The 15814-nt window shown below is 27.9% G+C and overlaps 2 protein-coding genes across 4 annotated transcripts; both read right to left on the bottom strand.

Annotated features, from left to right (window-relative positions):
• Window positions 1–80: 80 nt before the first annotated feature.
• LOC145192760 (SEC14-like protein 1) lies at window positions 81–15684 on the bottom strand. 2 transcript variants are annotated; one of them, XM_090071901.1, is made up of 19 exons: window positions 15642–15684; window positions 11266–11394; window positions 9717–9866; window positions 9311–9442; window positions 9063–9191; window positions 8821–8971; window positions 4120–4293; window positions 3675–3787; window positions 3477–3536; window positions 3230–3359; window positions 2964–3052; window positions 2795–2865; window positions 2660–2718; window positions 2391–2569; window positions 2202–2270; window positions 1165–1290; window positions 847–1071; window positions 616–761; window positions 81–536 (listed from the first exon to the last, which is right to left on the bottom strand). In XM_090071901.1, the coding sequence occupies exons 2-19, from the start codon at window positions 11326–11328 to the stop codon at window positions 410–412; spliced, it is 2193 nt and encodes a 730-aa protein (XP_089928027.1). In that variant the 5' UTR covers window positions 11329–11394; window positions 15642–15684; the 3' UTR covers window positions 81–409. The 2 variants fall into 2 exon arrangements, with proteins under 2 accessions (XP_089928027.1, XP_089928026.1); XM_090071900.1 differs by lacking the exon at window positions 15642–15684 and adding an exon at window positions 15533–15628.
• Window positions 6264–8196, bottom strand: LOC149878926 (E3 SUMO-protein ligase ZBED1-like). Of its 2 annotated transcripts, none has more exons than XM_090071907.1 (2): window positions 6918–8196; window positions 6264–6712 (listed from the first exon to the last, which is right to left on the bottom strand). In XM_090071907.1, the coding sequence occupies exons 1-2, from the start codon at window positions 7875–7877 to the stop codon at window positions 6395–6397; spliced, it is 1278 nt and encodes a 425-aa protein (XP_089928033.1). In that variant the 5' UTR covers window positions 7878–8196; the 3' UTR covers window positions 6264–6394. The 2 variants fall into 2 exon arrangements, with proteins under 2 accessions (XP_089928033.1, XP_089928034.1); XM_090071908.1 differs by having other exon boundaries at window positions 6267–6672.
• Window positions 15685–15814: the final 130 nt, after the last annotated feature.

Raw genomic sequence — 15814 nt, forward strand, 5'->3', positions numbered from 1 at the left:
GTTAAAAGATTCGCTTATGTGAGTTTACTCTCGAAAATTCGGTCCAAACAATGATAGATAATTAAAAAGGGCTGGAAAAATCTATAAAAATAGGAGATTTTCTTTAAAAATCCGTTATTACAATCTGAGGCGCAATTCTATCATTATAATAAATTACTGCGCCAAACATTCGTCGTCTGTATATTTGAGACATTCCGTCATTAATTTGAGTATAAAAAATTGTTTCTAAGTCATTCTGAAGTATTCAATACAAAGGAAAAACCCCAATAAATAGAATTATTAAGTTTAATTGCATCAACCGAGTTATTCAAGGCTTTAAATTGACAATATCGCAAAAAGCAGCAGTTTTTCAAAGTTCCAATTATTTGATAAAACAAACGTAGAAACGCTAGGAAAGGTAATCAAAACGTTAACAGGAAGAGTTGCTTGCTGTTAAAGCACCAGAACTATTGGTCATCCCATTGGATATTGTGCCTGTCACGATGGATATTTGAGAGAAGCGACTCTGGCTGGAGCTTACACTCGACATCGATCCTCTAAAGAAAAAAAATCATCAGTCGGACTATATTTGGCACAAAATGATTCTTTTAATGAATGAATTACAACGAAACTTACTTGTAATCTTTAGACGGTAAAACCTCATAATAGTACATTACTTTAGATTTGTTTTGAGCTTTAATTGTCTGACGCGCATTAGTAATTGCATTGGAATATTTCCATTGAAGAATGTAAACACCTGCTTGCTGACAAATATGAGTACCCTAAAAAATCAAATTTACTTTAACCCACGCCAGAAAAACTCGAAAAAAATGAGCAAAACAGGTAAAGAGCTCAACATTGAGTTACCTGAAGAGAATCCCCTTGAGCACATATTATTGGTCTTTCAACAACTTGCGCATCGATTCCAGGTCGAATGCTTTGTTTTGTGATACTTGAATCACCAAGACACGAAGTTAGATTCGTTGCTTCACGAGGGCGCTTATGACGTAGTAACTGAAATACGCAATCTCCCTCAATAACATCAAAGTCCCAAGTAATTACAGATTCAGCTTCTGTCACGGTCAAGATAACCTAAATTGTTCGTGACACAAATGTAAATGCAGAGGACATTGAAATTTTCGAACTGAGTAATATTAAGATATTAGGACAAGTTAAACTTCTAACCTCATGTGGTGTACCTTTTACAACATGACCAGTATGATACAGATCTGTTTCCATCCAGTTCGATTCCCCAGTGTGTTCAAATTTGTAAAAACTTTTCGGCACTACCTTTCCGACAGGCACATTACACTAAAAAATTGTTTTTTTTTTAAACTCCCTATTTTATGTGAAGTATCCGAGTTAAAAATCGGCGTTTTGTTTTTCTGTTGATTGTAAATAATTACGAATAAAGTACAACCTTCTATATCAGTCATATAAAATAAATAGAATTTTAAATAATTTTTACATATAGAGAAAAAGTTGTAAGATTTCAGAAAAAAATTTGCAATGCTTTGCATATTTTATATTATTTTGCTTCAACCCTTTAAGATATTCTGTCGAATTGTTATTTGATTAAATCCGTTTACTAATTTCTCAAAAATATCAAACTATGTATGAATATAAATTTTTCACAATAAAAACTTTATGATATTTTTATAATTATAGCTTATTACATAATTATTTTTATTTATCATTATAGCTTATTATATTTTATAGTTTTTTAAAATTTTAATTTTAATTTAACAAACTTCAGAAAATTCAATTTATCTTAAAAGAATGATGTAAATTTTTATCGTTAAAGAGTGGTACAATTTGTACTTTATTCGTTATTAACGAAAAAAACCAAACGATGCTTAATCAGAGTAAATAATGGAGAAAAGATTTTTCACCAACCAAAAGATATTTTAATGTCACATTAGTTAATAGTTCATTTATGTAGCTCATTTGTATCATACTGATAATTGCATCAAGTAAATGTTTGATTTAAAAAAAAAAATAACGTTTTAAAATAATTTTCTATATTCTTAATACCATCATTTATTTTCTAAAAATAAAGCTTTGGCTTGTATATGTTTTTAGAAAATTATAAATCCAATATCTGGTTAAATCAGAATAACACATTTTTGATGTGTTATTCTGATTTAACCAGATATTGGATTATAAATATTTATGTTATTATATATTTTATTACATATAGACAAAAAAAAAAAGAAAAGTACCTCACATGATCCTCCCAAAAAATTAGGAATGTATTCCTTCACCAAATAATCTTCTAAACCACCTGGACCCTAAACAAACAAACTATCAAAGATTTATTTCAATAAAGCAATATTGATCCCCAGGGTTTATTAAAAAAAAGGTTTTATAATTTGTTTAACTGTTATATAAATAAAGATTAAGTTAATAACCTGATAGTCGTCTCCAGTGTAAATAAGAAACTTTTTTCGTGAGTTTTCATCAATAAACGGATAAAGCAATGTCCACAATACAAGAAAAACCTTAGGTGCACGAATGATCAATAATTTACTCATTGTTTCAGGATAGTTTGCCTGAACTACTTCAATAATTCTTAGTAAGGCCCTAACTCCTAAAAGATAATAAGGATCCTTTTACTTAATCAGCAGACTTTTCCTGCTTCTTGCTCAAAATTAGTTAAAAAGGTATTTCAAGTTCGTACCAGGCCTCCAAAGATGCCTCATGCTTAACCCATCCAAATCAACTATCAATGTCCAATTGCTAAAAAAAATCTTAACTTTAAGGTGCCAAAATCATATTGAACCATGCAAATAAAAGTAAAAAAAAAAGCACACACGTTATTGGTCTTGCAAAAATATCAGTGGCTTCACGACACTTTTTTAATCCTTCTTCATTAATTGACACAACCTAGATTTGAAAAGGTTTGTATTTTTAATTTCAAGAAAAACCAAAAGCATAAAAATATATATCAGATATTTTTTAACAAAATGAAAGCAGACATTTACATGCTTGACAAATCCATCTTCACCAACAGTTTTTAACAGCCCTTTAAAATCCATAGTTCCCAAACGTACAATGTAAACAGGACGTCCTTCTAAAGTATTTAAAAGAAAAACACTCAAAATAATTAGCATTTGCAATCAAAAATCTCTTGTACAGAAATTAAATATCTGTTATCAAAATTATACCAACATTCTAGCAGAGAATTGGAAATATTTTAGAATTAAATTATAAAATGTAAAAGCTAAAGAACTAAAAAAGAAGAAAAAACCTTTATCATAGTAATGCCATCCACCAGGATAGTATTCCAGTAGCTGATCAGGTGGTTTCCATGTTTCTAAGATATTATCAACATGATGTGTTCGCCTCCAGTGAAGTGAGTTCTTTAGCATCTCAAATGCCTAGTAAAAACAATCTCTGTTTCAAAGTTTAATTTTTTATTTAAAAACCATATCATTAAATTAAATTTTTATTTTTAAAACTAATTACAACTAATTTATCAATTAATAAATTTTTACTTTATCTAGGTTAACATCTCTTGCACGCAAAAACCGTAACATCACAGCCTCATTTGGCATCTAAAAATGAAAATAATTATGGTATTAAACTATACTTAAACTTATCTAGCATACATAGGGGCACATATAATATTGTAAAATGGCTTTTAACTTGTAATTTTGCAAATTAAATTTCCTTTACTATGTTTTAAAAACAACCTTTCCCACATGAGCAACTTGAAATCGCCTGCGAAGCTGCATCAAGTGATTCTCTTCTTTCATTGATAAGTTGCCAAGATATCTGGCAATATAAGCCTCATCCAACTTATATTCTAAAAAGTATTTTAAAAAATCATGTAACAAATAATAAAAAACTTAAATCTTTTTCAATCATTGTGATCACCTTTCTTTTACTAGGAAGCATGTGATAAACTTTAAATATGTTAAAATACTTTGAAAGTAGCTATCAGAGGAATGTTCTTATTTACATAAGATTTGTCCGGATTAATTATATTTATATATATTATATATACTTATTATTTATACATAAGATTTTTCTGGATTATTTATTATATATATTTATTTATACTAGACAAAAAACAATTTTTTTAAAAGTTAAAACCTATAAACTGAACTTTGAGAATAAAGATAGAAATAGAATAACCTTGAACAGGTGGTGGTTCAACAACTTTTTCAATTTTATCTTGAGATTTTATGTTTGAAATTTCAATACTATCTGTAAGGTCATCAGTATTTACTTCGGCAGTAACTATGGTTTTATCATCATTGTCATCCAGGTCTTCAGTATTTTTTCCTTCACCATCCTCAGTTTGAGTTTCTTAAATTGATACAATTCAGTAAAGTTATTTGAAAGTAACTATAATCTCAAATATTATCTTGATATAAAATGAGTTTACAAAAAAAAATAATTTATATACACTACCGTGCAAAAGTCTCCGCTCATGTGTAATATTTGCAAGGAACAGTAAATGCAATACATTTTAGGATGATTTTAAATATATAAAAAGAAAAAAATGTTAATATAAAAAGTTGATGAGGCCAAATCATAATTTTGCATACTTTTTCCTTTTCTTTTTGTTTCAAATAATTTTGTTTACCTTTGTTTTGTTGAGTTCTGCTGCTAAAAACATGGCAGAAATTTTTCTATATGAATAACCTTTTTCACGTAAAATACATATAAAGTTCTTCAGTATTCTTTATTAAATTTAAAACTGCACAAAAGTTTTAACCAAAATATTTTTTGTAAGCTTAGGTTTGACAGTAGCATGATACTTTCCGGCATGGTAAGGATGTTTTCAGTAATTTTAATTGGTTGCTTTTAATAGACTTATGTTTATATTTATACTTGAAAATGGCATTAGTGTGCGCATTTAATGTCTTGAATTTAATAAAGAATTTGAGAAATGGTGAAAGTAAAGAAAGAATGTTGTGAAGAACTTCGTGGCAAAATATGTATTTTACGTGAAGAAGGTTATTCATATAGAAAAATTGCTTCCAGGTTAAAAATATCCGAATCAGGTGTGAGATATACTCTACAACGATTGCATGATATTGGTTCCAACAGTGACAGATCACGTTCTGGAAGACCAAGAGTTACATCACGGCAAGAAGATACGTTTATTGTTGTGTCCAGCAAAAGAAATAGAAAAATTCCAGCCACAATTTTAACAGCAGAACTCAACAAAACAAGGGTAAAGCCAGTATCAACTGATACTGTAAAAAGAAGACTAAGATCAGTCAACTTAATTGGACGCATTGCTGCACGTAAACCTTTGTTGAGGGCAGTAAATAAGAAGAAAAGATTGGAATGGGCAAAAATGCATAAAAATTGGGGATTAGAAGATTGGAAGAAAGTTCTATGGACAGACGAGAGTACGTTCGAACTTTTTGGTACCCGACGTCGCGTGCATGTTAGGCGTTTACCTAATGAAAGAGTGCTTCCTCAATGTATACAAAGTACTGTAAAACATGGAGGTGGTAATATTATGCTTTGGGGATGTTTTGGCAATGGGTTAACTGGAGATTTAGTTAAAATCACATCTACCATGGATAAACACATGTACCATAATATTTTGGTTAAGCACGCGATTCCATCTGGTATTCGTATAATTGGGAAAGAATTCATCATGCAGCAGGACAACGATCCAAAACATGCATCTGGATTATGCAAAAATTATTTGAAACTAAAAGAAAGGGGAAAAGTTTGCAAAATTATGACTTGGCCTCCTCAATCACCAGATCTATCACCCATCGAAAAGTTGTGGGATGAACTGGATCGGAAGATCAGAGAAGCAGGTGAAACATCTTTTATTAATCAGCAAATGCTATGGGAACGTTTGCAAAAAGCTCGGAATGAGATAACAGCGGAAACCATGAATAAATTATTAGCCCGAATGCCAAGATTATGTGCTGCTGTTATACGCTCCAAGGGGTCTCATATTGATGAAAATAAAATTTAACATTTACAACTTTGTATATTAACATTTTCTTGATTTTATATATTTAAAATCATCCTAAAATGTATTGTATTTACTGTCTAATTCATTGTTTAATAAACAATTAAAAATAAACGCAATTTTGTTGCAAACTTTTGTTACATTATTGAAATATTACAAATGAGCGGAGACTTTTGCACGGTAGTGTATATATATATATATATATATATATAAATTAGGGCTTGCATGCGATTAAAATTTTTAATCGCAATTAATCGCACGATTAAATTTTTTGATCATAATTAATCGCATGATTAATCGAACATTATAATTTAAATAAATAAAGGAAAAGTTTTTTAAATCATTTGATCTATTTGCATGCAAATGATAAAACATCATAAAAAAGTTCTAATTATAGTTTATATTGTTTCTAATACAACCAATAAAAATAAAATATTTTAAAAACTTGAAACAAAAAATTTCTTAAAGCCAGTCTTTTAAACATAATAACATGTTCAATGAATCTGGCAGCAGAGATGATCTGTGCTTGTCTGCAATGAATCCAGCGGTTGAAAACAGTCTTTCGCATGGAACTGCAGTCGCTGGAACTGACAAATATTTCTTTGCGATTGTTGCTAATCGAGGATATGAACCTTGATGTAGCTTCCACCACTGAAGAGGATCTGAATCCATTTTGGCGCAGGGTTCTTTTCGATATCGACTCACTTCATCTTCACTTGGGGAATCAACTTCATCCAGATCTGGTAGATTGAATGCCATTTTAAAATTTTTTGCTGATGGCTGTTGCAAAATAATTATTCAAATATTACCATAAATAAAGCATATAGATATTATCTAACTATTTCAATTAATATTATAGTACTCATAGAGTTTTATCTATCATTAAAACGATTATTTTAATAAATACAATTTTGAATCTATTATTATGTCATTAGAATAATTCAATAAAAAAACAATATCAAATTTATTACTACAAAATGCTCACCTCTTTTGGTTCTTGTTCTATTGATACTGGTCTGAGGTCTGGAACAGATTCAAGAAGCTTCGATAATCTCTGCCAGACATTTGATCTTTCATTTGAAGCTATAAACGATAAATTTTTAAATCTTGAATCCAATGCTGACGAGATTTGCAACCAACTATCATTCGAAAAATCATTAAATCTGCGCTCCATTTCATTTACAAATTTTTCTTTAAATAGCGCGATGTAACGAGGATCATCATCTTGAATAACCATTTCACGTGATAAGTGGCATATAATTGGTAAAACCACCGAACTAGATACGTATTTATTACCACCTAACAATTCTGAAGCCACTTTGCATGGTTGCAAAACATCAGCAATTTTCTCCATTTTTTCCCACTCTCTTTCTGTCAAAGTCTGTAAGTAATGGTTTTGCTCATCAAGTGTTACTGTGATGGCTTTTTTATGTTTCAACATACGTCTCAGCATATCATACATGCTATTCCACCTTGTAACAACATGCTGAATTAGATTTTCTTGTGGCAGGTCGAGGTCAATCTGATTTTCATGTAATTCCATATTATTTGCTGGACTATGTTTAAAATGTCCAACAATTCTGTGACATTTAGCTAGTGTTATGTCAAATGCAGTCTCTTCAATGGCAGATTTTATAATTAGCTGAACAGTATGTGCGAAACATGGAAGATGTTTGAAGGGAAAACTTGATACAGCCTTTACAATGTTTCTACTGTTATCAGTACCAATAGAAAATATTTTTTCAAATAATCCCCATTCATCTGCAATATTTCTGATGTGGGTTGAAACATTGTCACTGGTGTGTCGGTCCAATGTTTGATGAACACCTAAGGCAAATGAGTTCAACATCCAGTTGTTATCTATCAAATGACATGTTAAACCAAGGTAACTGACATTACCCATTGAAGACCAATGATCACAGGTAATTGCTATACTAGTAGCCATGTTTACGAGGACTATTTTTTTTTCTTCTCATCTTCATAGAGTGTTTGCATTTTAATTTTAATTGTGTTTTGACAGGGAAGATTGTAACTGTAGTCGGACGTTGCTGTTCGAATGACATTCGTCAAACCTGGATCTGTAACAATGTTGAGTGGTCGACAGCTACTGGCAACCCAGCAAACAATGGCTTCCGTAATTTCCTTTGATTTATCTGCAGAAATTTGTTTATTTACGCCATTTTGTGATTTAATACTGTCCTCAATTGTAAGTTGTTTTGAGGAACTCACGATCTTGTTTTGATTTTTACTAGTAGTTGCGAAGAACACGTGTTTACTGTTCAAATGATACTGAAGCGTTGTAAGACTTCGGTGATATGCAAATTCTTTGGAACAATATTTACAGATAACCAATTTTTTTGATTCGTCTTTAAAAATAAAGGCTCCGTTGAGGATAGATTGATTGCCGTTTGAACCCATAATTTAATTATTAACAAATAAAGTTCATCAGGATAAGATATTAAAATTTTGGAAATTTAATAAATTTATTAACAAAACAACAACGCGATCAAAACAATTTCGAAAACAAAAATTATAAGGTAAGAGAGACATAATTGAGACAAATAAAACAAAATGGCATCATCAATGAGTAAACATTGATTAGAAATAAGAAAGTGGTATAAAAATTTCTTTATTGCTCAAAAATTATTTTTTGATGCTAACCAAAATTAGCATCGCCAAAATAATTTATGATCTAATCTAATCGTCAGGGTTAGGGTTAGGGTTTTATGAAAATTTATGAGTTAAAAAATTTCATCTGCGTTAATTTTTTTAACTTGCGTTAAATTATTAGCGCTTTAACGCGTTTTTAACGCGTTAACTTTGCAAGCCCTAATATATATATATATACACATATAAAATTTTATCTATATGTTATAGATGATATTTACCTGGGATGGAATCTTTCCTTGTGCCATCTTTAATTTGTTTTTCTACACAGCTGATTGAGCGTGGTCGACCTTCTGAATCTTGAAACAATGGGAAATGTGTTTTTCCTTCTGCAATCAATTCATTTATGTAGTACATGATAATCTCCTTGCCCTAATAGGAAGTTATATCTTATTTTAATCATGCATCAAGACTCAATTTTATAATATTTGTCAATGCAGTTAGAAATTGACAGCTAAACTACCTTTTTAAGATTACTTGTGTAAGCTTTTATTGCTAACTTCTCTACAGCAGCTTCAAATCCAAAGAAACTGACCACATCCAAGCTGGCATCTTGCTCAAACAAAGTCCAATTAGAATTAGTTGGGTGAACCTAGAAAATCAACCTCAACTTCTGCTTCTTATTAATATCTCAATGAATTTAAGAACTTAAACTGATAAAAAATTGACAAACAAACTTATCAGACTGGCCTTACAGAAACCAAAACTTACAGAATAATAGCAATGTTCTTTAATAATAAGTCGACTGGAAAAACTCTCATTCCAAGCCTCAATTTTTAATGTACGATTTAGTCTGTTCAGGCTGTTGCGTTGAATAAAAATTGCATGATCAACTCCAGCCATCTAAAAAACTTGTTTTATCAAAAAGTAGCAATAAAAAAAAGAACAGCTGAAAAATCCTAAACAAATTAACAAAAACTCTAAGATTTTCTAAACCAACTTTTAAAATAATAAACTCATGTTATAACTTAATATTATTATACTAAAGCTTGTAATTGACTGAATATAAAGTATTATTCAGTATACTATATCAAACAATATCTATTTAAAAAAATCTTCTAAACAAGAACAGTAACACATAGAAGACCTTGAAAATTTGCTTTTGTAAATAACCTACTTTTCTAAGAAGATACGGAGCATCTACATTTAATCTACATCTTCGCTCAACAATATGTATAGCACCATCTTCACTTTTGAAATCATAGGTGATATCACTTCCAAGAAATGCTGGTATCATTTTACATGTTGGAAAACGCTTCCCATAAGCCTATAAAAATATTTCAATAAATGAATCAGTTAAAAAAAAAACTGAAACAAAATTAAGGTAAAGTCGTTTTAATTGTTAAGGTTGATGGTTAGTAAATTGTGATGGGGATACTAAATAATTACTGTAAATAATTACTGTAAATAATTAAATGAAACTTTAATACACTCTTCTTTTGGAAAATGATTTTGATCTCAAGAAATTGCTTACACTGGAAATTTACCAAGTATGCAAACTGATAACCTTTCCTATACTTAATGTTATTTACATGAAAGTTTATTAAGAGTCTATCTATACACACAGTTAAAGGTGCTATACATCATTCTCCATATAATCAGTTTTATTTAGATTGGTTTATTGACTTATACTTGCTTTTATATTTAGCATGAATATACAGAAAATGTAACAGAATTTTTAAGTTCTTAAATTTACCACTATTATTCTGAAAAAAAAATAATTTATTATTACATATCACACTCACAAGAGAGATGGTAATATTGATTGAACAATAAATTAACATTAACAACAGCAGATGGTACTAATAAGTGAAAAAAAAAAAAAATTAAAATTAATACCAGACTTTTCTTTAACTCTAAAGACAATAAATGACTTGATACTGTGCTAGTACAGATAAAATCAAGATGGTATACTGTTCAATTTTAATATTACATTGATTGATTAAAGAATGACACTATTAGCTAAAAGATTAAGGCACTTCTTCTCATCAGTCACTATGATAAGGAACCTTGTAGAATACAGCATTAAAGTCCAAAATAAGATTTAAAAAATCAACAAAACTAAGAAAAACTTAAAACATTTCAGGTTAATGTTTGATGAGCATACATTAAGATTTAATAAACCTAATGTAAACATTAATGTAGACAGCAAAAAAGATTAATGCTAGCCCATGTATGAATTAATGCAAACCATTGCAATATTGAAATTGGCATTTCAGTAACTGACCCAGGATTGAACAAAGATAAGATTTCCTTGTTAATGATTGAAAAACAAAGGAAAGGAGATTTAACCAATTCAGTAAATATTTAATAAACCCTATTTCATTTGATGACGAGAGTATTTATATATTTTCAATTATAACTTGCAAAACTGTTAGCAAAAAAGGCCTCTTGAACATTTTTCGTTGAATCAAGAATTATTGGTTGACATGTGTGATAGATAAGAATGATACTTATATGCTTATAATAAGTACTTGATTTGATTAAATAAAAATTACACACTATAAGCAATGTAAGTAAACTGCTTATTTTATTTTAATGTCAATGGAAGAAAGTTATTACTTTCAAATTATTACTTATCTCTTATAAAACTAATAATAAATTAGCATAATATTTTTAAAAAATTGCCACACACAAAAAAACTAAATTATTTGCAGTTAACATACCTCCATCACCATTTCAAAGGGGTATTCATAGACACGAACTGGAGATGTATATTCTTGAACCATTTTTATTCATTAACAAAATACCCAATGGGATTGTTTAGCATTGTGAACTGAGTTATTAAGAACTATCTAAATATAAAAAGATGAAGATATTAATAAAATAATTTAGATATCAGAAATTTAATGAAGATTTTGTTTATCTCATAATCAAACCATAGATAAAACCAAATAAATGTTTTTGGAGCTAATAATCAATAAAACAAGGAAATTGAAATTGGTGTAAGATAACCCCAATTTAAGTCAATTCTTAAGGGTTATAGTAAGCAGATTATGTTTTAAAAAGATAAACATTTAAAACCTTCATATTTAAATTAATTATCTACCTAAAAACGAAAGTTAAATAAATTCTTATGAAATCTTAAGTTTAAAAAAAAAACAGCAACAATTTTATAACTTTTACAATTTTATCATTTTCAAAATATATTAACAAAGTAGAACTCTTGTAACATTACAGGATAATTGTACATAATGGTAGATTAGTTATGTCATGTTAATATGGAAACCTTCTTTATTTAGAAAATATGATGAGTATAAAAACAAAATACACAAGAAATAATTGCAAATATAATATTTACTGTAGAAAAAGATATAAATAAAGATTTTGTTTTTTTACAAATTTTCATTAAATCTTTTCAGCTACTAGTTTTTGATATTAAAAAAACAAGACTGGTATCCATACCCAAATCCTAATTTACCAATCCTAAATCCAAAATGGATGGTTTTATTATTTATTTAAGCAGACAAACTAGAAGACAAAAGTATAACAATAAGCAATAAAGTATTATTGCTTAATTTTAATATTTGCTTAATTTTAATTATTACAGGATAGCAATTACTACAGTAATTAAATAGTAATTAAAATTTACTTACTAAAAGTAATATCTAATCAAATTACAGTAAAAAAATGCATAGATTTGTAATTGGATTCTGTTTTAATTTTCGATCAGGTTTTTGAATTGAATCTGAAAACAAACCTGAATCCACATTTAAACCCAAATACAAATCCACATCATAGAATCTCTGATTATTTTCAAAATAGTTTTATTTTAAAAATGATTTATTTTTTTACATTGTCATAGTTAGACTCAGGTTTTTCCAGGGCCACATTTTTAGTTAATTTTCGCATCTTGTTAAATGAAAAAGTTATGCTAACAAAAAGATTAGCAAAATAATCTATGATGAAGAAACAACGTATTAAACCTACTTATGTACAATTAACTATTTAGGCATAAAATCTGAATAAATTTGTAAAATCAGTAAAATATATGATAGAATACAAAATACTTTGTAATTTTGAATTTAAAAGAATCTTAAATTGTTTGAATTTTATAGTTCTTTTAAATTTAAAAATTCTTCACCAAAGAAAAAGAACTGAACTCAAATGTCATTTATAAATTCATCTATGCTAACTGTAATACATTATTGAAACCAAAAGATAAAAAATAGAAACATTTTATATCAAAAATCCTTCTTATCAAGAATTCTTACTAAAAACTTCTAAAAATTTCTCAGAAACATATTTACTTAAAATATGTCTTCATATAAGATAAAAAAATCCAACTTAATGTACCTTGAAAATGATTAATGTGTGATTGTAACATAATGGGGAAAAAATGTTAATGTAATCTTTCTTTTATAATCAAAACCAACTGATACTAATGAGAATGTTTAAAAAGATCTTATGAAACTGTTTGAAACAAAATTATTACATATGATATCTATACAAAAAACATTTTAAAAAATTATGTATATTTTTTTAATATACAAGTAAATTATATTCAAATATCATTTAAATTGTAGTAGAAATTATATAAAATCATGAAACTTTTAGCTACTTTTTCTAAATATCATGTAAAATTCAAAAACTACATTTAAATTTATAAAATATATTGAAGATTGTCTCACTATAATGTGTCAATGTTTTTTAAATGAAACTAATCATCGTATGTTTAGAAAGACATTCTTTTTAAGCAATTAAAATGTGACAGGAACATGATTGTTAATCATGTGCATAAAAGATTATACTTCTTAAATGTTTTTCAATTGAGAATATATGATAACATCATATTATCATTTCCGAAATTTAATCCTTGAATTTTTAACATACATCATCTTTATAATATTTTATTTTATCACAGGCAAAAAAAACGTCTTTGTATATTTTACACAATAATATTATTTATAAATTCTTGATTAATTTTAAATTCTCCTAAATAAAATTTTTACTAAAAAAAACTGTAACTCATCTAAGCATTTAAAAATACAAGTAAATATATATTTACAAATACACATACAAATATTTTATGATTGAAGTAAATAACCCTAGCATATTAGCAAATTTTATTTTCATACTCTTACTCTTTATCGCTTTAAAAAATAAATGTGTAAACATAATAATAAAGAATATTTCTGTGTTGATAATTATGATGTTAAGTTAATATGTTTTGTTATATTTAGTATATAACATTAATAGTACAATTTTCTTTATGACATAAGTATTTATGCCTACTGATTCATTTAGTGCTGTAAGTTTATTTTTTGATTGCCTTTGCTGGTAAGTTATCATCATTTTTTTTTATGCACTACAGGAGTAAGATATAAAATATCTTAATAATTACTTCTTCTCCTTATTTCAAAAGTTTTCCTAAATGTCTAAGACATAAGAAATTAGTCTTGAGGTACAGAGCAAATGTTTGTTGATGAACATGAAAGTGGCTTTAGGTAAAGAAAAATTTCAGAGAAATTTAGTAAAAGCAAGGCAACAGAACAATCAATAATACAAAAATATAAAAAAACTGAATGTGAGAAATAAAGCACATTCAAGCTGTCCACCAAATACAATATCTAGAGAAGATAAGTTTATTGTACGAGAAGTAAAGCTAGAGCCTGTTATTTCTGCTAGAACTATTAAAGAGAAACTAAGCATGAATGTTTCTGAACAAACTATAAAACTTAGACTTATCTCTGCAGGGTTTATGGGTCCCATTTCACAAAAAAAATCTTTTGTTTCAAGAAAAACTTTTAAAAGACGCTAGATTTTGGAAATCAGTTTTTTAGCTTTGAAGGCAGCTTAGTATAATATTTTTTAAAACTATTTGCAAAACCTAATTGATAATATTCCTCATTGCTTACAAGCAGCAAATGATGCCCAAGGACTTCATACTAAATATTAGTTAACTTTAAAACAAAAAACTCAAATATAATTAACAAAAGTTTGAAAGGTATGGATACTTTTATAGCTTCCTAATATTGTAATTTCTAAAAAATGTTCATTTATCTCAGAAACAAGATTCAATTTTGCAAATTTTATAGTTTATATTATAAATAGTTGATATAATAAACTTTTTTTCACTATCTAATAAAATTATTCAAATGAGTTTGGTTTCTTTTTTTATTGCAACTACATATAACAGGGTATGAATAATTTTGTCACATACTGTATTTACATACATAATTAAATAAACCATGACTTATTGCTTGTTGGGTTTTATATGTTAAACTTAATCCAGTAACATAACAAAACACATTAATACTCTCATAGAAATTCTTGCAATGAAGAGAATATTAGGAAGTTATTCTAAACATGAATAAAATAAAAAATAAAAAAAAATTGAAAAATAAATCATTAATAAAATTTATAAACATATTTTAATTTAAAAAGTTGAATTTTTTTTTAAAAGTATTTACTTTACCTGGCAATAAAATGGACTGTCAGATATGAAGAATCATTTTTGTTTAATCATACATACATACAAACATACATGCATCCATATATACATACATACATACATACATACATACATACATACATACATACATACATACATACATACATACATACATACATACATACATACATACATACATGCATACATACACACATACACACATACACACATACACACATACACACATACATACACACATACACACATACACACATACACACATACACACATACACACATACACACATACATACATACATACATACATACATACATACATACATACATACATACATACATACATACATACATACATACATACATACATACATACATACATACATACATACATACATACATACATACATACATACATACATACATACATACATACATGCATACATACATACATACATTTATAAATGATATTTAAAAAGTTCATGCTAAAAATAAACATTTAAAGAGCTAAAACTTTGATACCCATTAACTTGTTTTATTATCTGTCTTTTAATGTTAAAATACGAACTAAATACCACGGCGAAAAATTAAGCCATATACCCCATACTTAAATAATTTAAGACAATACTACCTGAAAGTTGTGCAAGAAAAGTGACAACAAAGATGCGCGGGAAACTGCGAGGGTAAAACGCGTTTAAAGGCCCAAGATGCTTTGAAAATGACTGCAGCACTATAATGAAGTTCACGATAAACAAAAGCTGGACATATAAACTTTCTTCAAATCGTAACGAATCTGTAAAATGT

The sequence above is a fragment of the Hydra viridissima genome, unplaced genomic scaffold (genome assembly GCF_058129835.1).
Source record: "Hydra viridissima isolate aposymbiotic clone 2 unplaced genomic scaffold, HvirCarnegie_v1 scaffold_14, whole genome shotgun sequence".
Lineage (NCBI taxonomy): Eukaryota > Metazoa > Cnidaria > Hydrozoa > Anthoathecata > Hydridae > Hydra > Hydra viridissima.